At 50.2% G+C, this 22,318-nt stretch overlaps 1 protein-coding gene across 1 annotated transcript; it reads right to left on the reverse strand.

Moving 5' to 3' along the window:
* Positions 1-1,808: 1,808 nt before the first annotated feature.
* Positions 1,809-21,821, reverse strand: LOC114011804 (uncharacterized). The gene is made up of 4 exons (XM_055791661.1): positions 21,697-21,821; positions 12,642-12,747; positions 8,928-9,754; positions 1,809-2,204 (listed from the first exon to the last, which is right to left on the reverse strand). The coding sequence occupies exons 1-4, from the start codon at positions 21,738-21,740 to the stop codon at positions 1,985-1,987; spliced, it is 1,197 nt and encodes a 398-aa protein (XP_055647636.1). The 5' UTR covers positions 21,741-21,821; the 3' UTR covers positions 1,809-1,984.
* Positions 21,822-22,318: the final 497 nt, after the last annotated feature.

The following is a 22,318-nucleotide window of genomic DNA, read 5'->3' on the forward strand; positions in this document are numbered from 1 at the left end:
AGACCCTTCCTCAGAGAGGGTTCGGAGTAGTAAGATAAGTTAGGTAATGGATATGCAAATGTGTACCAAATCATCTATATGGACCTGCCCTCTGGGCAGGGAAACTGTGATAAGGTTTTGCATATAATGTTTGTGACTTTGTACTGGGGTATGCTAGCTTTGTTTGCTAGCATCCAGGCTTGCACAACTCTGTAATAAAACAATGTCTCATCTAGTGTGTAAGATTGGCTTGCCTGCATGCTGGGAACTCGCATTTTAGAGACAGCAGTTTCGGTGACCCAGATGGGACTTCACAAAGAGCCTTGCCAGCTTCAAGTTGCTGCAGACAGTGGGGATGTGGAACAGTTGGACTCCAGCTGATCAGGGGACTCCATCCATTCCTCTCCCTTGCTAAGCAGTAAGTGACTCAAAGGTGCAATACTAAAATCAAGATACTGTGTTAGGCAAGTATAAGAGCTGGTTTGTTTGAATTTACTTGTTTGGACTTGGATTTGCTTGTTTGGATTTGATCTCTACATAAGTTGCTACACCAGGAATATGGTAGAAGATTACCTGGTACACGTAGATGCAGTGAGTTAACAAACTCCAGCGGAGTGTATACAGGCTTGGATAAAGAGATTGTTGTTGGGAAACTACTACAAAATGGGAACCAGTTCCTCTACTGAAATATCGCCCTGTACCCCTTTAGGATGCATCCTTACCCACTGGACTAAGTCTGGGGGAGACCCCATGACAAGAAGAGATATCGAAACAATATTGTACTCAATAGTGGCTGACGTATAAGTTGCAGGACGAGGAGAATTGGCCTGAAAACGGAACTTTAAATTACAATACTATATTGCAATTAATGTTGTTTCGTAGATTTAGAAAATGGGATGAAGTACCATATATTAACTGTTTTTCTCTCCGTGTAATGATCATGAGATAGGAAAGAAATGCAACCTACTGAATATTGATCCAAATGGAATATATGTGAAAACAGGAAATGGGAAAGAGAAGTCAAAATGTTCTGTGGCACATGAAATAGGGAAAGACTGTATTAAGAAAAGTGAGGAGGAAAAGCATGTTCAATTGTTAGCTGATGAACCAAAAATAGAAGCTGCTGCTTAAAGCAGAAGTGGCAGTAGTGCTTTTTTGCAGGATGCAGTTACAGGGCATGGGTCTGGGACCTTTAGCCCAATAGCTGGAAGAATAGGAGCACAACAACCAATAATACAAGGCCCATCGAGACAAGCTGTTGGACCAGAAAGATTACGAGTATCTGTGCATGTTCCATTTACTGCTTCTGACTTGTTAAATTAGAAAGAAACAATAGCGCCTTATAGGGAAAATCCTGATAAAATGTATCCAATGGTGGAAACTATCATGATAAACCACAGTCCAGTCTGGGGAGATGTAGAAACTATAATGAATACCCTCTTCACTCCTGAAGATAGGAGACCGGTGTTAGACAAAGCTTGGGAGGAAAATGAAAAGCAGAATGCACAAGATGATCCAGCTCGATTATGCCTAAAAGAGAAACTAATTGGGATACTAATACAGGGGAAGGACAGGCAATGATTAACACCAAAAACTAATTCTGTACAGAGTGAAACATGGAGGCCCAGCCCACAGTGGTGTAGTGCAGCTGCGGCAGGATTGCCTGCAGGAGGACGTGCTGCCCACACAGCCCGGGGGCTCGGGGGGCCATGGCCGTGCCCCCCCACAAGGCAGGTGCCACCCACGGTGGGGCACAGGAAGCGGGGACGGCAACCAGGAGAGAGAGAAAGAAGCACACAGGGCCTGTGTCAGGGAAAGAGGAATTTATATCCTTGCCCTTGAACATGGAGGAGCTGGAGCCAGGCTGGCGCCGTCGGCGGGGCCGCCTCTTGCAGGGCTGGGGAGGGTCCTGGGGGCCAGCGGCCCTCCTCTTTGCGGGGCGCCGGGCTCCCCTGGGCAAGCGGTCACTGTCCCGGGCGGGAGCCGAGGGGCTGCGGCGGCTGCCCTAGGAGGAGGGACCAGCCGCCACCGCCGCCTGCCCCGGCTCCTCCCGCTCCGCCGGGATGCGCACAGATGGGTGGCGGCCAGCACGCCCGCGGAGGGGGGCCTCTGATGTGCCGGCTCCCTCCTCCCCGGGGGAGCTCTCAGGGCTGCTGGAGGAAGCCAGGCTGCAGGCAGGACTCCACTCCCAGCACGTGCTGTAGCTGGATGTGGAGGAGCTGGATCTGGAGGAGGAGCTGGTGGAGCCGGTGCTGGCCACAGCGCTGTCGTGCTCATCCACCACAGCAGGGGCCTGCAGCAGCCTCTGGGCCTCCTCGCTGCACCGCTCCACAATGACATTGACGATGCCGTCGACCAGTTGTGCCGCATATTCCTGAAGGGAGTCCTGCAGCCGCTGGACCATGAGCTCCCGATTCAGACCGCAGGCGCAGAGGCAGTGCAGGATGCTGCTCTCCGCACTCCTTGCCAGCCACCATTGGTCGCCATAGATTGCTGCCAGCTCCTGGCGCAGCCAGGGCAGCACGGGATCCAGCAGGTGCTCTTGCCTTTGGAAGAGCGGTGCCCAGACGCTGGGCAGGAGGCCACCCACGGCCTCTGTCCCTACAGCTCCCTCCTCAGCTGGGGACAGCATCTGCTGTGGAGACGACGGACGGGGTGCCACAGGGTGATGTGGCCTGCTTTCAGCCAGGAGGTCAGGAGCTCCACCTGCCTGCCTGCTGGCATCTGGCATCTCATCAAGTGTTCTGATGCTAATCTCTATATAGTTGTGTTCTGCCCCCACAGAAAACCTGAGATTCTCCATTGGTCCTCTGCAAAGGGGGCACGTTGGATTCCTGCTTGCCCAACGCATGATGCAGCCCAGGCAGAACTGGTGGTGACAAGGCAGCACAGAAGCGACCTCATTTTTAGCGTCGTGGCAGATGGGGCACTCCCACTCTGTCTCCGTGGCCATGTCTTCTTCCTGCGGCAGGTTGGGGTCAGCTGAGGATGACAAGCAGCTCCCCATCACTGGTGTCACACGCTGCAAAATGGAGAGAGACCACAGTCACCCGCTGCCCCAGGGAATGGAAGGGCGGAGGAAATGCCCAGGCCCCTCAAGGAGGACACCCTCTCGAATCGCCAGGCCCCATCGCCCGCCCTACGGCCACCCTGGGGGACGGTTCCCCGCACGGCTCACCTGCGCTGCTGCAAGCACACCCCGCGGTGCGCGGCTGCCTGATCCAGGCAGGGCCGGGGAAACACAGGCGATGGCTCGGGGATGGACACCGAGAGCTGCCGGCGGCAACCCCCGAAGCACCACCCAGCACCAGGAGAAGCCTCGCTCCACCCTCCAGACCTCGCAGGCACGCTCGGCAGGAGGCCAGGCACGAGCCAGACTGGCCCAGGCTCTGCCGGCGCCCGAAGATAAGCGGTGAGGGATGTGAGGTCACAGCCCGTCACTGGCTGATGTCACAATGCACTGCTCGGTAACGTCAGCCTCCAGAACACGGTGATGTCACAACGAACCTTCCGCCCCCGCAGGCACATGGCATCAAGAGAAAAAATACCGTTTCTTGTTTTCACCTTTTACGTTCCTGTGTTGCTCTAGCTTGGTCCCCTGCAACCCGCGCCCGTGGCGGTGTGTCTCATCCCCGCTCGTGACGCCTCACACAGGTCCCCTGCGAGGGGGAGCGTGGTGGAACCAGTCTGCGTGGACCACTGCCCGTGCCTGAATGCTGCCTGCCCCAGCTGGCTGCCTTTCCCTGTGCAGTGCCAGGATCTGCAGGGAGGAGCTGGGCGCTCGGTGGGCAGCCCTGGGCAAGAGTCTCCCACCCTGCTGGGTCGTGCCCGCCGCCCGCAGGGAGAAGCCTGAAGGGGCATTTTGCTGCAGCCCCATCCACTCCTGCTGGCACTCGCCCACAGTACCTGGTCCCTCCCCGCTTACCAAGCTTGCCACGCTTCTGGTAGGTGGTGCTCCTGGCCAACTGTTGCTTTGGTGGTCCCCAAAAGCACCAGCAATGGAGCCTGAACCGCTTTACGCCGCGAGGAGTTGTAGTTCCTGTCTCGCCAGAGCACGGTAGAAGGGGCGCAGACGCCCTGCTCACGCCTCCGGGGAGCCAGGATGGATCCCCACGTGGGCCATGCTGTCCCGTCACCCCTTCTTGCCTCTGCCTTTCAGAATCATTTCTAGTCATTGGCCATGGGGCAGATCTCACTCCTGAGAACGTACCTGAAGTGACGAGGACCTCGCCACAGTGACAGCATCGAGGCATCTGAATGAAGGAAATCTGCACATTTACAAATGTTGCCCACGGTTCCGGGTGTGCAGCTAGACTGGCCTTCTCCTTCTGCCTTCCATCATGTTGTTGAAAAGTTGTCCTCACCGTAGAAAGACTTCAGGATTTGAAGAGTTCTCTGCCAGCAAGTTTTGGTCGTTGACATCTTTGTTGCTGACAATTGAAAGCCCCTTCGTGATGATGGTGCAAGCTTCAGAAGCAGTGGAATGACTAAAACCGTGTAAGAACTATACGAATCCTCAAGGAATGTAGACTGTTGACAAGGAAAAAAAGAAATCCTATTTGAAGTTCCTCAGCTTTCCTTTTCCAGTATTAGCTGCCTCTTCAGATACACCACCTTTGTAAGGGTTTAGGCACCAGCTCAGTGACTTCATTGAAGCCTTCTGTTGCCCTCGCCCCGTTCCAAAATCTTCTTGAGAATGGACGGATGAGAGAAAAAGAGGCGCACAAGCAAACTTGCCAGCAAAGCCACTGAAAAGGTGGAGCAAAGGTATCGTGCCATCGAGCTGCAGGTCTCCCGGCCCTGTGCTGGTGTGGGCCACCGGCTGGGCCACCCAGGCAAGGGCAGGTCTCTCTCTTCCTCTTCTCGCTGCACTCTCAAAGCCGCTTTGCCTGCCGATTGCGGGGAGCTGGGAGGGTTCAGCGCAGCCAAGCTCGCGGCAGGCTGTCAGTCTGCCTCCTGGGGCTGTTGTAGTACAGTCAGTGGGACGGGATCGGGTGAACCGTCTCTTGAACGCGGGCTGGGAGAGAAGGGAGGGGTTTCAGCTGCAGCAGGAGGGTGTCCCTACCTCTCGCTTTGTTACCATCTTCTCAGGAGTACCTCCCAGGGAGGAATCCCGGGGCACACCACAGGAGCCTGAACAAGCCCGCTTTCTTCAGCCTTCGACACCTAATCTCAGTCAGCGCTGACCGAGCAGGTAGTTTAGTGCGTATCCAGTACAAACTGGAACTTCTGCAGCAAAGCCCCTGCTGCTTTGCTGAACGAGGCCGGTACCTCTGCTTCTAAGGGAGCCAACTAGGAAAGGTGCCCTCCTAGGCCTGTTGTTTGCAAGTGGAGAGGGACCCGCCAGCAGAGTGGTGGCTGGTGGCTGTCTTGGTCACCGTGCCCACCAAGTAGTTGAGTTTCACATAGTTGGCGCAGGAGAAAAACCTCGGGCAAAACTTTGTCCCCGGCTGTGGGGAGAGCAGAGCTGGGGCTACTGAAGGAGCCAGTTAGTAAGGTGCCCCGGCAATCTGCTCTTGACGGTATGGGGGCCCAGGAATGCTGGGCATTTTTTAAGAGCCACCTCTTAGGAGCGCAGGAGCAGGCCGTTGCAAAATGTGGCAAGTGAAGCAAGCAGGGCAGAAGGGTGGCCTGTGTGAGCAGGGGCCGTCATGCAGGAGTCAGGCAGAAAAAGAACGCCTTCTTTTGCCGCTGCCTTCAACACCGACAACAGGCCCTGGCAGCCCCGGAGCCCAGTGCTGCAAGAGCGTGACTGGGGCGATAGTAAACTCCCAGCCGACCCCAAACTTGTTTCGGACTTGCTGCTGCTGCTGCTGCTGCTGCTGCTGGATGCACAGAAATCTACCGGGCCCGATGGCATTCATCCCAGGGGACGGAAAGAGCAGGCCCATGCCGTCGTGGGACCTCTCTCTGGTATTTTTCAGCAGTCCGGGGAGTCTGGAGAGGTCGTGGTCGACGGGAAGCTGGCAAGTGTTGTCCCAGAAAGTGAGCCAACAGTGTGCCCTGGCAGCCAAAGGGGCCACCCGCGTCCTGGGGCGCAGCAAGCCCAGCACAGCTCGCCGGTCGAGGGAGGTGACTGCCCCACATTGGGCTGCACGGGCACAGCCCCACCTCAAGCACTGTGTGCTGTCCTGGGCGCCTCAGCATAAGGAGGCCATCAAACAATTTGCACGTGGCCAGAGGAAGGTGCCCCAGGTGGTGAAAGGCCTAGAGGGCAAGGCCGAGGAGGAGCGGCTGAGGTCACTCGCTCTGCTCAGCGTGGAGAAGAGAAGGCTGAGGGGTGAGCTCTCCGCAGCCTTACAGCTTCCTCCAGGGGGGCAGCGGAGGGAGAGGTGCTGATCTCCTCCTCCCGGTGACCAGCGACAGGACTCGGGGAAAGGGAATGAAGCTGCCTCGGGGGACGTTCTCATGGGACATCAGGAAGAGGTTCGTCACTGAGGGCATGCTGGGTCACTGGAACGGCCTCTCCAGGGAAGCGGTCACGGCACCAAGCCTGTCAGAGTTCAAGGAGCGTCTGGGCCATGCTCTTAGCCACATGGTTTAGCTTCAGCTAGTTCTGCAAGGAGCAGGGAGTGGGACTCCATGATCCTTATGGCTCCCTTCCGCCTTGAGATTTTCTGTCACCCTGTGATCAGGCACAGTCAACATGGGTTTGCAAAGGGAAAGTCTCGCCTAACTAATCAGGTGTCCTTGCAATATAAGGTCACCCGCCCAGGGATTGAAGGGAAGGCAGTGGGTGTAGTTCCCCTGGACTGCAGTGGGGATTTTGACACTGTCCCTCGCAGTGTCCTTCTGAACAAGCTGTCCAGCTGCGGGCTGAGCGGGTTCAGGGTGCGCTGGGTGAAGAAGTGGCTGGCTGGCAGGTCTCAGTGCCTTGTAGTGAATGGGGCTACATGTGGCTGGCGACCAGCCACCAGCGGTGGCTCAGGTCCAGGGCTGGTTCTGTTCAATATTTTCCTCAATGATCGGCATGCAGCAGTTGAACGCCTCATCAGCAAGTCTGCTGATGACCGCAGACTGGGAGGTCCTGTTGACTCTCTCAAGGGGCAAGAGGCCTTGCAGAGGAATCCAGATAGACTGGAGCACTGGGCGATCGTCAGTGGCGTGCCGTGCACCCAGAGGAGGGCAACGCGGCTGGTGAAAGGCCTGGAAGGCATGTCCTGTGAGGAGCACCCAAGGATCCTGGGTTTGTCTAGTTTGGAGAGAAGGGGGCTGAGGGGCATCCTCACTGCCCTCTGCAGCTTCCCGAGGAGGGGAAGCGGAGAGGGAGGTGCTGACCTCTTCGCCCTGGTATTCAGCGATAGGCTCCCAGAATCACAGGATCACAGCATGGCTAGTGTTGGAAGGGACCTCTGGAGATCACCCCGCCCAACCCCCTGCTAAAGCAGGTCCACCTAGAGCAGGTTGCACAGAATCGCATCCAGGCAGGTTCTGAATGTCTCCAGAGAAGGAGACCCAACCAACCCTCTGGGCAGCCTGTGCCAGGGCCATGTCACCCTCAAAGCAAAGACTTTTTCCTCACATCCGGGTGAAACTCCCCGGGTTGCACTTTGTGCCCGTTGCCCCTTGTGCTGGGGGGAATGTCTCAGAGCTGTGCCAGCAGAGGTTCACACTTGACGTTAGGAAGCATTTCTCTGATGAGAGGGTGGTCAAACGCTGGAACAGGCTTCCCAGAGAGGTGGTCGATGCCCCAAGCCTGTCAGTGGCCAAGAGGCATTTGGACAGTGCCCTGAATAACACGCTTTAACTTTTGGTCAGCCCTGAAGGGGTCAGGCAGTTGGATGAGATGATCGTTTTCCCTCCCATCCAAAGGGAATATTCTGTTCTGCTCTGTGCTATTCTATCCTCTGCCAGGCCAGGCTAGGCGTGAGTTTGCATGGCTTGATGGCATTGGAGTTTCTACTGCTGTGCAACCTGGACTCAGAAAACCAGCTCAACCCACACCCAAGCCAACCCAAGCCAACCCAGCTGTCGTTGTACTTTCTCTCAGAGCTAGGATTCAGCCTGGAAGGTGGCACTTCCCTACCAAAGGCCTCCTGGTACCGTGACTGCGGCATCTGAGGAGAACGTGAGGGCACGGCATATACACAAGGAGGTGACATTTGAGCACGCGCCTGCTGTCCACACATCTGCATCTTCCCAAGTTTGTGCTCCTTATCTCTTCTCCTCTGGTGATATTTCTACATTTCTTCTCTCGCTGCCCTGCCCTTTGTCCCTGCCTCCTCGACAGCTCTCCCAGTAGCGAGTTTGCTCTGGCCGACGCCAGACAGAAAGCAGAGCAGAGCAGAAGTGTCGGTAGCGGGCAGAGGGAGGGACAGGGTGCAGGCGGAGGGCATTGCATGTGCAACGAGAGCAGCTTGCCCTCCTGCCCGCTCTGCCCTCGGCATCTGCTGTGCTGCAGCTGCGGCAGGATTGCCTGCAGGAGGACGTGCTGCCCACACAGCCCGGGGGTTCGGGGGGCCATGGCCGTGCCCCCCCACAAGGCAGGTGCCACCCACGGTGGGGCACAGGAAGCGGGGACGGCAACCAGGAGAGAGAGAAAGAAGCACACAGGGCCTGTGTCAGGGAAAGAGGAATTTATATCCTTGCCCTTGAACATGGAGGAGCTGGAGCCAGGCTGGCGCCGTCGGCGGGGCCGCCTCTTGCAGGGCTGGGGAGGGTCCTGGGGGCCAGCGGCCCTCCTCTTTGCGGGGCGCCGGGCTCCCCTGGGCAAGCGGTCACTGTCCCGGGCGGGAGCCGAGGGGCTGCGGCGGCTGCCCTAGGAGGAGGGACCAGCCGCCACCGCCGCCTGCCCCGGCTCCTCCCGCTCCGCGGGGATGCGCACAGATGGGTGGCGGCCAGCACGCCCGCGGAGGGGGGCCTCTGATGTGCCGGCTCCCTCCTCCCCGGGGGAGCTCTCAGGGCTGCTGGAGGAAGCCAGGCTGCAGGCAGGACTCCACTCCCAGCACGTGCTGTAGCTGGATGTGGAGGAGCTGGATCTGGAGGAGGAGCTGGTGGAGCCGGTGCTGGCCACAGCGCTGTCGTGCTCATCCACCACAGCAGGGGCCTGCAGCAGCCTCTGGGCCTCCTCGCTGCACCGCTCCACAATGACATTGACGATGCCGTCGACCAGTTGTGCCGCATATTCCTGAAGGGAGTCCTGCAGCCGCTGGACCATGAGCTCCCGATTCAGACCGCAGGCGCAGAGGCAGTGCAGGATGCTGCTCTCCGCACTCCTTGCCAGCCACCATTGGTCGCCATAGATTGCTGCCAGCTCCTGGCGCAGCCAGGGCAGCACGGGATCCAGCAGGTGCTCTTGCCTTTGGAAGAGCGGTGCCCAGACGCTGGGCAGGAGGCCACCCACGGCCTCTGTCCCTACAGCTCCCTCCTCAGCTGGGGACAGCATCTCCTGTGGAGAGAACGGAGGGGCCACCAAGGGGATGTAGGGCCTGCTTTCAGCCAGGAGGTCACGAGCTCCGCCTGCCTGCCTGCTGGCATCTGGCAACTCATCAGTTTCTATGAAAGTATACAGTAGGAAGTCATTTTCTGCCCACACAGAAAACTTGATAGTCTCCATTGGTCCTCTGCAAAGGGGGCAGAAAAGGCTGTTCTCTCTCCAACGAATGATGCAGCCCAGGCAGAACTGGTGGTTACAGGGTATAACATAAGCAATCCCGTCTTCAGCATTGTGGCAGAGGGGGCATGTCTGTTCTGTCTCCGTGGCCATGTCTTCTTCCTGCGGCAGGTTGGGGTCAGCTGAGGATGACAAGCAGCTCCCCATCACTGGTGTCACACGCTGCAAAATGGAGAGAGACCACAGTCACCCGCTGCCCCAGGGAATGGAAGGGCGGAGGAAATGCCCAGGCCCCTCAAGGAGGACACCCTCTCGAATCGCCAGGCCCCATCGCCCGCCCTACGGCCACCCTGGGGGACGGTTCCCCGCACGGCTCACCTGCGCTGCTGCAAGCACACCCCGCGGTGCGCGGCTGCCTGATCCAGGCAGGGCCGGGGAAACACAGGCGATGGCTCGGGGATGGACACCGAGAGCTGCCGGCGGCAACCCCCGAAGCACCACCCAGCACCAGGAGAAGCCTCGCTCCACCCTCCAGACCTCGCAGGCACGCTCGGCAGGAGGCCAGGCACGAGCCAGACTGGCCCAGGCTCTGCCGGCGCCCGAAGATAAGCGGTGAGGGATGTGAGGTCACAGCCCGTCACTGGCTGATGTCACAATCTCCGGCTAGATGATGTCACTGATGGCCATTTGCTCCTACAGTGCTTGTAAGGTAGCACTCTGGATGGCACTGACACTTTTTCAGATGAAAAATGAAATCATTCCCATATTCTCTGAACTTTGAAACTTGCCTCTTTTCTATGTCTTGAATGTGCACGATGGCAAGCACAAGTTGTCTACAGAGGATATGGCAGAAACATGACAGCTGAGAAGCCATGTGTAATCTTTACTGCTGTTAAAGGAAAAATTCACACAGACGTGGGTATCACTAGTCTTGCTGTAATCATAGCTCAGAGCTGGGCCAACAGCTCAGTGACCGGCAGAGTCCAAAGGGATGTAGTACAGCTCCTATCCACTTAGTAAATTGTTAGTCAATGTCCGAAGTTTTTAGAAATTTCCTTTGGTCTTTTCAGTTCTACAAATCCATCATCTGATCCTGCCCCACTTGATTTCTTCTGTTCTGGTTCCAGTTTCTGCCTTGGTTTCAAGGCCTTCTTTGGATCGTTATCTTCTTTCCACTTGCTTTAACTTGCACAATTCTTCTAGCACACTTATTCTTTGAACAAGCAATTTCCCTTCATATATACTATTTTTTTCTAAAAAACCCCCTGCATTTCTGAGGGCAGCTGTGTATACAAATTGCTCATTTGTTCTTTTTCTGTTCTCCTACTGATTAGCTTGACTGGATTTTAAACCAGCCTTGGATTAGGCTATACAGGGGACATAACCCAGTTCTGCCAGTTGGCAGCTTCAGCAATTTAAATTTCTTCATTTAAAAAACATCTTCTTTAACAACTGCCTGAGAAGCCATGTTAGGAAGCTCAAAAGCAAAGGCACAGTTTGCATGGAATATGCCCTGGATACAGTAGAAGCGCAAATGTCACTCTCAGAGGTTTAGGAAGAGATGTTCACTACAGGAAGCTGACACCCGTTTTCTCTGAGTGTCTTTTCCTGGTCAGCATGCATAGCTTCAGTTCAATGGCAGTATGACGGAACATGCTTTTTGCCTTGAATTCATCAATTTGGTAATAAACTGAGACACATTGTTAGTAACACTTGAGATGACAGTTAAAGCAGTATCATTTCCTGATGAACCTGCAAAAAAAAGACTCTCTGACCGATAGACCAGGGCTTCAGGGCAAGCTCTGACAGACAGCGTGGAAGTTTCATAGCTGTATGTAAATGACTTCAGCACAAACTGTAGAATAATATTTTTTATTAAAAAGATTGATTTGAAAAGGATTATTGGAACTGCAAAGTTATGCCAAGCTTTGTAAAACAGTTAATGCCCAGCTTTAACATCCCATTTTCTGCATTTGCATATGCTACATGTGTCACACCAGCCACCTCCAGTTAGCACAGGGAGAGATACCGCTGCTCCTTTTTGGGATATCATAACCAGTGCTGACACCTGCGATACCAGAAACCTTGCCGGGTACCACATTACAGAAATCTGAAAATCTTCACCACACAGCTACGTTTTGGCTTACCATTTTCCCCAAACCTGGAATTAATCTCTTCCAAAATTTGCTTTGCTTTCCTGCATTTTCTGCACTCATCACAATTTGCTCCTTTCCCAGACCAGACAAAATACCATTTGGATAACAAATTTCCCCAAACGGTGCCAGAGCTCCGGCACACCATGTGCCCCCCACCCCCTTCCTCCCCCCTCACTGCCCTCTGATCCACTCACACTGTTCTTGCGCCTCTGATACACGGTACTTGCTTATCACGACAGCCTCCTACGGTCAATTCACTTTCCCACACAGATCAAAATCAATCGCATAGAACAATTAGGTTAAGGACAGTGTGAGTGTATGAATGTAGAGTCCTGTACCACAAAACCTGTGAATTGATATGCCAGCATATGTCACAACCTCCCTTTACACTTTTCATGGCATCATAGAACAGTTTGGGTTGGAAGGGGCTGTAAAGACCACCAAGTTCCATCCCCCTGCCAGGGGCAGGGACCTGTCCCCCCAGCCCAGGCTGCCCCCAGCCCCGTCCAGCCTGGCCTTGAGCCCCCCCAGGGATGGGGCACCCACAGCTGCTCTGGGCAGCCTGGGCCGGTGCCTCGCCACCCCTGCACTGAAAAACTACACCCTTTTTTTCTTCTGTATTTGGTCATTCACAGTATTTTCCTCCAACCATTCTTTCCTTTAGCTTCCCATTTCTTTGCTCTTAGAAACACACTTTTTGCAGCATAACCAGAGCTAGTATGGTTATGCTGCAAAGGCCTACAAAGCTGATGAGGGGCCAGAGCATCTCCCAGATGAGGACAGGCTGAGAAAGCTGGGTCTGTTTCGCCTGGAGAAGACTGAGAGGGGATCTCACCAATGTCGATGAATATCTTAAGGGTGAGTGTCAAGAGGACAGGGCCAGGCTCTTTGCAGTGGTGCCCAATGACAGGACAAGGGGCAATGGGAAAAAACTGAAACCCAGGAAGATCCACCTGAATATGAGGAAGAATGTCTTTACTTTGAGGGTGACAGAACACTGGAACAGGCTGCCCAGAGAGGCTGTGTTGTCTCCTTCTCTGGAAGCACCTTCCTCTCCACCTGTGTAACAGCAGAAGGGAAAGAGCTATTGAACCCTCCGTGAACATTCAGCCTCAGGAAGCAAACAGGTGTCCCTGTTTGTGTGTGAAATTCTCACCTCCCTAAATCCCACAGAGTTGGAAAGTACTGTCACTCAAAAGTGAGTGGCAGACAGTTAGTGTCCTGCTGCCTCTCTTTCCATCTTTTCTTCTGGTGACTTCCCTCCCCAGGTGGCCATCTGTGTGCCCACCTTAGCAAGCATAAAGAGTCTTTATGTCTAAGTGAAGTTTCTTTTCCACGTGCAGTCTGCTGTGCAGACCTTTGTGAGAACCTGATCAGCTTCCAATAACCAAGATATGAATAAAATCAAAGCCATATTACATGGAACGACTTAGTAAAATAACTTGATGCTGTCTGAAATGCTCCTAACTTTCTGTTAGAAACATACATCTTAGTAGTTTACAATAGGCTAAATACAGGCTGGGGGCAAGTCTCAGTTTCAGAGATCTGAGGAGACTTGTTTTCTACAGGAAGCTGACACCCAAAATGGTTTTGTCTGAGTTTCTTTTCCTAGTCATCATCCTGTATTTTTTCATTCCATTTTATTTCCAAATTACCATTTTGGGATGAAACATGGGGGAAAGGGAGACCTCGACTGATGGGATACATATAGCAAGCTGAGAGATTGAGGAGGCCAGTCTTTCTTGATGAGACAGTATATTCAAGCACACAGAAAAGTTTGTGGATGATGGGAACAGATGGCAGGTTCGCTCTTCAAAACACCAATAATTTAAAAATTTCAAGTAAGCCGCAGGCATGCATCACTTTGTCTCTAATCCAGTATGATCCCCCCTCAAACAGTTCTTTAAAACACCATTCAGTGAAGACTTATTTTGAAAGGAGTGGAAAACCTGCCCTTCCTTTCTTTGGGAGCAGGACTATCCATGATCACCTGTGATGCTTAAGATTTCTGAACAGCACTACAATATTTTTAAACAGAATTTCTATTAACAAGGACAATATTTTGCTGCCAGCAATTTGGATTTATTCTTATAAAAGAAAACTCTGCACATCTGCTTCAAATTCTTCTCTTCAACCACAGACACACATCAGTGTAGTTTCGTTCTGATGTTAGCACTTACATTTAACTCTTCCAGAAAAGCAATTTGCTGTCATCTAGGATGTATTTCTTTTGGTAGGCCTTACACAAAACATCAGGAATACATTCAAATAAAATTCAAACAGGAAATTAAATTCCTGCTAGTACTACTGAGGCAGACGAACAGCTCACATAATAACACAGAATATCTGAATTCGAAAAAGTTTCACTTTCTGCCAAGGTTCTGCACAACACTCAGTAGCAAGGATCCCACCTGTAAGACCAGATAAGGTAACAGTTCACAAAACAGAAGACAGCTTGATACTGAAGGTTGTCTAGTAGCTGGGCCAAGCATTGAAAAAGGTCTCAAAGGGGACAAGAACTGAAGCCATTGTCGTTTTCTTCTATGTAGATAACTCCCACTGAGTGTTGATAGAGAAAGTGAAATGCTGAGCTCCAAGACAGCTACAGGCAGATTTCATAAGGATTTGGAATTGCCCTACAAATGGTCTGACGAATGGTGAATAAAATTGAAGGCTGACAAATGGACAGTAATATGCAGCAGGTTTAAAAATACCCCAAATGTGCAGGGATACACATGAATGAACCAGGATTCATTTTTGAGGCCATCCTGGAGAATGAGGAAATAAAAGTTGACTTCTTGTTACCCAGCAAACCATATATTACAAACCTACATAACCAAGCTGGTGTGAGGTGTTTAATAGCTCAAATGAAGATGTCTAGAACACTAGCGCACATGGTTTCATTGCAACACCTTATAATAAGCAAAGCTTTCACAGGCCTAGAATATTTCATTTAAGCCTACTTATGCCAGCCCAGGTGCTGTTTTCCCATCACTGAAGAGTTTTACTTAGAAATCGGAAATCAAAGCAAAAGTTTCTGGTTTCATTGAAAAAGCACACTGTGCTTTTTTATAAGCTGACTTCCCTGTGTAACATTTCTGCACTAAAGCTCTGATTTAATGAGACCTCCAGATTTACACAACACTGTTAGAGGAAGCATTTTATCTTCTATTAGTTAAATCAGACCTTTGCTACTTTCATCTTCTTCTAAAAGCAGATTTAAAAGAACTTTCTTCTAGTTTATTAAATAAGAATAGTGTTTAAGAAAGAAATTTTGTCTCTTCACAACCAAAATCTTCTGTGTTTGTGTTCCTTTGAGAAGTTAAGCAACCTTCCCTACACATCCAGACAGGGTCACACCTTCCTACATGTCAACAAGTCAACTTTGCGACGAAAGATGTACAAGACCCAGTTAGGTCTTCTGGGGGAGTACCTGGAATCAAACTGGGGAAGTGTTCACATCTAGAGATAGTGAGATGATGTCAGCATTTTCTGCACCTTTTCCCTACCCATTGGTCATCTGTGACCACTAAGAAGGCTGCAAACAATCAACAGAATTTTTTGAAGGGCATGTTTAAGTAGATGGCCCCATCAGGGGAGCTATGTGAACAGCTCTTTTCTGTAGCTCCTTATGAGAATTTTAAACTTTTTTGTTCTCTTGCTGGCAGCTTTATAGCAGTTCCCTTTTTTTCTCCAAGCATCACAACCTGAAACAGATATGAAGCTTTAACAGCTATAGACTCCCATGAGCAAGGTCTACAGAGAGACTACATTAGCAGGACACCATGGATACTGCAAAAAGAAACAAAGTGCTCATAGTGGGTGACTCCTTGTTAAGGGGCACTGAGATGCCCATCAGCCAGCCTGACAGGGAGGTGCACGACAGGAGCTAAGGTCTGAGCTGTTGCTGAGAGGGTGCCACAATTTGTCAAGAGCACAGATCACTATCTGCTGCTACTATTTCACATGGACACGAACGATACCTCAAGACAGAATCTGAGCAGAGTCAAGGTGATATGGAGAAATAATGTGAAATGGGGGTAATGGACATGGATTGTGATTGTATGTGTCTGCTTAAGGAATGTGGGTATGGTGACTAGTCATGGGTGCGGTGACAACTACAGTTTTGAGGAGACACCTGCCCCTCTTCCTCTAACAAAGGGGAGACGCCTGCCCTTCTTCCTCTAACAAAGGGGCTATTTAAAAGAGAATAAGAAAAGATGAGAGACATTCAAATGCTATCTAGAGGGAGGGAGTGCTAAGTCTCCTTGCTGGAAAAGATTGGGTGGTCACAATCACCTGAAGAAGATCGGGTGGTCACAAGGACATGAATCACCTGAAGAAGATCTGGATGGTCACAAGAACATGAATCACCTACAAACCTGCAAGACCACCACATTCCAGGAAACGGACTGATAAGCTAATTAACATACGAAGCGGGGTTTAGGTAACGAATATGTATAGGCGTTAATTGAATATTCATTTGTTCATTGTATAAATGTGAGATGGTTCGTCACTTCGGGCATGCACGCTTGTGGAGGAGCGATCCCCCGTGCATCTGCGCGCAATAAACATACCTACTTTATAACTTTCGAGTTATAGAGTCTAATTCCGCACGTCAAAGGAAGACTTTAAAGCCCTGGGAGTGTAAGTGAAAAAATGATAAAATGATTAATTCATAGAATCACAGAACAGTTTGGGTTGGAAGGGACCTCAAAGATCATCTAGTTCCAACCCCCCTGCCACGGGCAGGGACCCCTCCCCCCAGCCTAGGCTGCCCCCAGCCCCGTCCAGCCTGGCCTTGGGGCACGCACAGCTGCTCCGGGCAGCCTGGGCCGGTGCCTCGCCACCCTCGCTGTAAAGAAGCACTCATCATCAGTCAATTTTTGTTCGTTTGCTATCCATGTCAGAATAAATAGCATTAGACCCACAGTGAAAGTTGGAACTTTACTCCTAAAACATCACAGCTCAGCATTTAGCTGCAACTGCTTACACATGTCAGTTTACGCACACCTTAGCCCAGCATTGGTTTCATCCGCCAGCACCAGCTCTTCTGAGCAAAGGTGTCTCCTGAGCACTCACGTGGCATGGTGGCTACAGGACAATGCTGCAGCATTTCTTATTTCATCAGCTAGGGAAACTTCTCTCCCTTACAGGGAATTACAGATGCTGTGTAATACAATTGCATGGGTCTGCCTAGTAAAATATCATGACCCCCTATGGTTTTCTTTCCTGATGTTTCTTCTACAGATCAATGTGAGAGGTAATGTATCCAGCCATTTCAGGCCAGTCTCTGGGCAAATCTTTGCCAAGTTTGTTTTTAAATTGGACTTTGTCCTTCCTACAGCCCCACTGGCATTTGGGTTGTGTTTGTAGGCTGCAAAAATTTTGCTCATTACTCATCCCATAGAATGGGTCCTCTTATTGTTATTTAGTGTTAGGGAGCAACAAACGGAAGAATTAGTTCTCTCAGCATGTTTACAAGGATGGCCCTTTACCAATCCTGATAACGTATCTAAGATGGCAGGGACATATTGAAAATTGCAGCACTGAGGCAACTTGAACAAAGTCAATTTGAAAATTTACAAAGTCTCCACCATTGAGGGTTTGCAGCTACACCCACCTTCTCCTGCTGTCCTGTATTACATGCTGAACAAACTGGGCAGCTGCCACAATACTGCTGAGATGTAGCTGAGAAATGTAGAGCAAACCAATCTTGTGGGGCAACTGAATGGGCCAGAGGAGCCAGGGCAGGTAACAGGACTCGAGGCACTACTAGGCAGCTGCTGTGGGAGCAGCAAGGGGAGTTGGAGTGTAGCTGGCGTTCCTCTTCCAGCGTGAAACGTTGCAGAGCTGCCAGCTCTTCAAGGGAGAAAAAATGGGAAAGGGGTGTACAGACAGATGAAAGATACACAAGCCACAACCTTTGCCACTGCATTGGCTAAGGCATTTCCTTGCAAGGCATTATCTTGAAGAGAGAGGTGGTCCTGGCATTTGACAATAGCAGAAGAGCCATGAATTCGTCCTGTCATGGTGCAGGCACATCCAGGGTGTAACACACAGTATAGCCTAATTTACATCAGGGGTCTCTTCCTAGAATGTTTCAGGGACAGTAGGACTTAAAAGGAAAGCATGGTAGTCAGGAATGGGGTTGATGGTGACAGCCATAGGGGGTGTCACCAGATAAAAATACATGATGTCCTGAAATGCCAGCGGCATTTACTGCCTCTGGAGACAAGGGAACTGAAGGAAAACCAGAAGCATATGATGTTTATTGAAAAGTATCAACTGGTCAAGAAAGGATCTTGCCATTAATAGATAAACGAGAACAGTTTGGTCTAAAAAAGTGAAGGAGCAATGATGTCTATGTCATTTGGGTTTTGTCTTACATTTCTGAGTGTGGCATGAAGGAAGTCAGGTAGAAAGTTAGGCTTACTGGATCCTGCCAGACAGGAGAGCTATGGTCAGGTCAGACACTCTGACTTCCAGTGTCCTTGTCTGCAATAATGGTATGAACTGTCAGGAGCATTTCAGTTATTTCCTGGAGCAAAGCATTGGGTTTGAGTTCAGTGCAATGAGTTCAGTTTTGCCCTCCTGTCTTTCTCCTCTCCTGACGTACACTGCCACGATGAACGATGGTAATTAATTCAGCAGGTGGCTTAGTCTGCCGTGTGATGGCTGCAGACCATAATTGCTCTTGAGTTTGTGTTCACAAGCCCTGAGCAAATGCAGCTGCCGCAGCCTCTGTGCTACTTCCATACGACTGAAGGGCCAGCTGGGACCTGGATCCTCACTCAGCTTTTAGCCTGACTTCACCCATTTAAGGCCACAGTTCTGCTGGTATCAGTAGCACTTTTCCGATGATTTATGAAAATTTTGAACATTTCACAAATGTTGGGATTTTCTCATAGGAGTGCCAAGTTTCAAAACTGCACGTCAACAGAAGTCAGAGTGAGAAGTATGAAAAAAAATTTATCCCGACTCAGAACTTGGGCTACCTTGACAGGATCTTGCTCTTGTGCAGATTCGCAGGACTGGGTTGACTGCACAGGTATGTGACACAGCCCTGGTGCTACAGCTGCCTTTCCTCTTGGGAGTGTTTGTGTACCTATAGCTCATGGGGTTCAAAGACAGGGGGTGCACAAGACTACCCATCAGCGTGTGGGAAGAAACCTCTAGAACTTCAGGAGTGCATGTATATAATTTGTAAATAAACAAATATACATGGGGTGTGGGGGTGGGGGGGGGTGTTGGGGTGGGTGTGTGTGCGTGCACTTAGAAACGTTTTACTGACTAGGGTGCATGATCAAAGTAGTCTGGAGGCCACTGCTACGGTCATCCACCTAGGAGTATCTTTGCCTATAGTTGTCCATGGAAGCATCCCTTGAGTAGTGAAACTCAGGAAAACCAGGCTAACTCACTGATTCCTAATGGTGATTCCAGTTGAGCGAGTATGTGGGTGTTTCAAAGACTGCTCCTATTTACCACTTTTGCTTTTCATGTCATTTATGCTGTGAAAGGATATAATGGATATAAAATGTGCCCACACTATTTCTGCATCCAGAAGAATCTCTTCTCCAGCTTGCCTGCATCTGACGATGTGCTTACTAGGATTTTCTCTTTCCCTGGTCAATATTGTTTCATGTACCGTTCAACACTGGCATCTGAACTAAGCCCTGCATCTAATTATAAGCAGTATTAGTCAACAGTTATCAAAAATAAGTGAACCTATCTGAGATTTTGCCCTGAATTTAAAGGCAAACTCCAGCTTGCACATAACATCACTGCAGCCAGTTATCCCTTGGCCAATGTAAAGCCAATTGCATGGCAAGTGTGACTGAGTATAAAAGCAGCAGAGAGGAAAGGCAAAGGCACGAGAAATTAATCTGCCAGAGATATTTGCATTGCTGTTTTCAGTGATACACGTTTTCATTTCAGAGTTTTAGGAATGTGAAACATCACCTTTTATGCACAATGAATAAATACCAAAAATCTATTGCAGATTTTTTTTTCCTTTGCTGAATCAAAAAGAGGTGTAACACATTAGAAAACCATAGCAGTTTTGTCCTTCTGCAAGTCTTGATCGGGATAAGAAGATAATACTGCATTTGGCTCCTGTTTCTCTTTTAGCTCTCAGTTTTCACAGGTCTATAATTTTGTGGACAAAACGAACCCTTGCCCGCCCCAGGAGGAGCCAGCTGTCCGAGCGGGAGCTGAGTTACACAGCTGGGAGCCAACTCCCAGCCCAGCGCCAGCGCTGGCAGAAGCCACCCTCTGAAGATTAACCTGAAATGCAGGCAAACAGCCATCCCCAAAACACAGGCAATTCCAAAGTGCCCAAAGCTGCCGCGGGCACCGGTTGTCCCCAGCCAGAGGCCAAGCACGGACTGTGCTCTGTGGTGCAGCCGTGTCCCCAGGTCCCCGCGGCGCTCCACAGCTTCCGGGGTATGGAGGAGACCTCGGGGGATGGAGACACACATCCAGAAGTGCTGGACTCCCCATCACATCCAGGACTTTGGCAGCTGTGGGGAAGGTGGTAGCAATGTATGTGTATTGGATTTGTCATCGTGTCCCACGTATCAGTCTGGCATCCATGGCCTTTGTACCTGTGCGTTTGTTTGGAAACTGCTATTCATTTCGTTTAGTTTCTTTTCACACAGACAGTGATTTGGTTAGATACCCCGTTGAATTAATCATAGTTTAAACATCATTGCCAGAATGCAAATGTATACACACTTTTATACTCTGTAAAAAGAAAAGAACACTATATTTCACTGTTTTGGCCTTTCTAACACATTAACAAACAGTTTGGGGAAGAAACAAAATTTTTACCGGAAAATGGGAGAGAGACTGCATATATTCTGCTGCTTTCCCTTCTATTGTTGGTGAAAAGGGGACAGTGGTCTTCCTCTGCCATTAAATGTAAGATTAATTTCTTTTGAGCCATAAGACTACAAGACTTTTGTGTTCAGGATTACCCGATCCTTCTGGTGCAGAATCCGTATCAATGACAGCGTCAAATAACATTAAAGCGATCTGTTGAACAATTTTTTTCAGAAGAGCTCATCACTGGTCCAATTTTTGTTGGTTTGGTTTTGATGTCAGAGTGAGGAGATTTAGGCCCACTAAATATAGGTGGAGTTGGAACTTTTCCCCTAAAACATCCCAGCTCAGCAGTTAGCTGCAAATGTTTAAGCACATGAGCTTATGCACATTTGCCACTGTTCTGTTGTTACTTTCCTGCAGGAAAGAAAGTCTCATCAGGAGCAGAAGAAATACCTGATCTTTCAAATATAATGGAGCTGCACCTCCTCAGGAGTGTCTATATGGAAAATGCTCCTGCTTTGGGAACAAGTATCAGTGAGTCAGGACAATGAGAACAAATTTATGCCTAATCTTGCTGCGTAAAGCATGCAAAACTGTTGAAGCAGCTTTTTAATGAATCCAGCACTCCTAATGTAGTGTTTAATGCATTGCTGTCGTGTTTATTAGCTCTGACTCCAAAGAAGCCTCTGCCATTTATAACAAAACCAGTTCTGATCACATTTGCTGTAGTGGAAGAGCTGCTCATTTCAGCGCCAATGGGAGTGGGTCCAGTTTCAAGAAACCTATGTCCAGGGGATGAATTAAAGCAATAATGGAGCTGTGCTGAGAGCTTGCCAAAATGCTTTGGCAGGTGTTACACTGATAGCAGAAAAAAGTTGATGGGAATATAGATAAATAAATAAGCATGCATAAAAATGTACATGAAGAAATACATGTATATAAGCACATAAAATGCCAGCTCATTTGCTCAGGTATATTTCCTTATCTAAGGTCCTCTGTACATAATACTATCCACCACCCCTGGGTAGCATGGAAATTGTCATGTAATAGTGGATGATGATTTTTCCTGAGCTGTACATGTGTTTGTCACAGTTGCTCTGATTGTAGCAGTGGACTGTATCTAATTTTGTCTTTAAGCTCAGCAGCTGTCTCTTGCTCATTGTAAAAGGGGATAGAAAGTACCTGAGCTTGCCAACAGCATTGGATGCAGCCAGCATACACACCATAGCAAACAGTCCGTAGCAGAAGTGCGGGGGCCGATGGGCTGTAACTCTGCGCCAAGGCTGCCGCGTTCGATGCCTGCTCCTGGGTAGCTGCTGCCAGGACACGGAGGTCAAAGCCGAGTCCTAGATCTCCTCACATCAGACGCTCTGCACACCCATATTCGCACCTAGTGCTTGCTCCAAATGCAAAAAAAGGAGAGGGGCTAAAACATCAACAAAAAACCCAAGCTGAATGGTTTGCCTAATTGGCATGATTTTAATTTCAATGTTCTCAAAGGGAGTAATAGAACAGAAATCAATTTCCCCTATCAGGTAACTTCTCAACACAACTCTTGAAAACTTTGCTGAAGTACTACACTTTATTTTCTTTGTTTGCTTTAAGTTTTTTAGCCATTTTTCTAGTATCCTGATACTGCCAATGGTTTCATGAGCTCTTTTTCTAATAGATGGGCAGGCAGATCCCTGTAATTTGCCTGCGCAGGGAGAAATGTTCATGCGTGTTTGTGCCTAAGACTTCTTCAACATAAAAACATATTGGATCCAACTCCAATTTACTTCACGACAGTAGGAGAACCACTGGT

The sequence above is a fragment of the Falco peregrinus genome, chromosome Z (genome assembly GCF_023634155.1).
Source record: "Falco peregrinus isolate bFalPer1 chromosome Z, bFalPer1.pri, whole genome shotgun sequence".
NCBI lineage: Eukaryota > Metazoa > Chordata > Aves > Falconiformes > Falconidae > Falco > Falco peregrinus.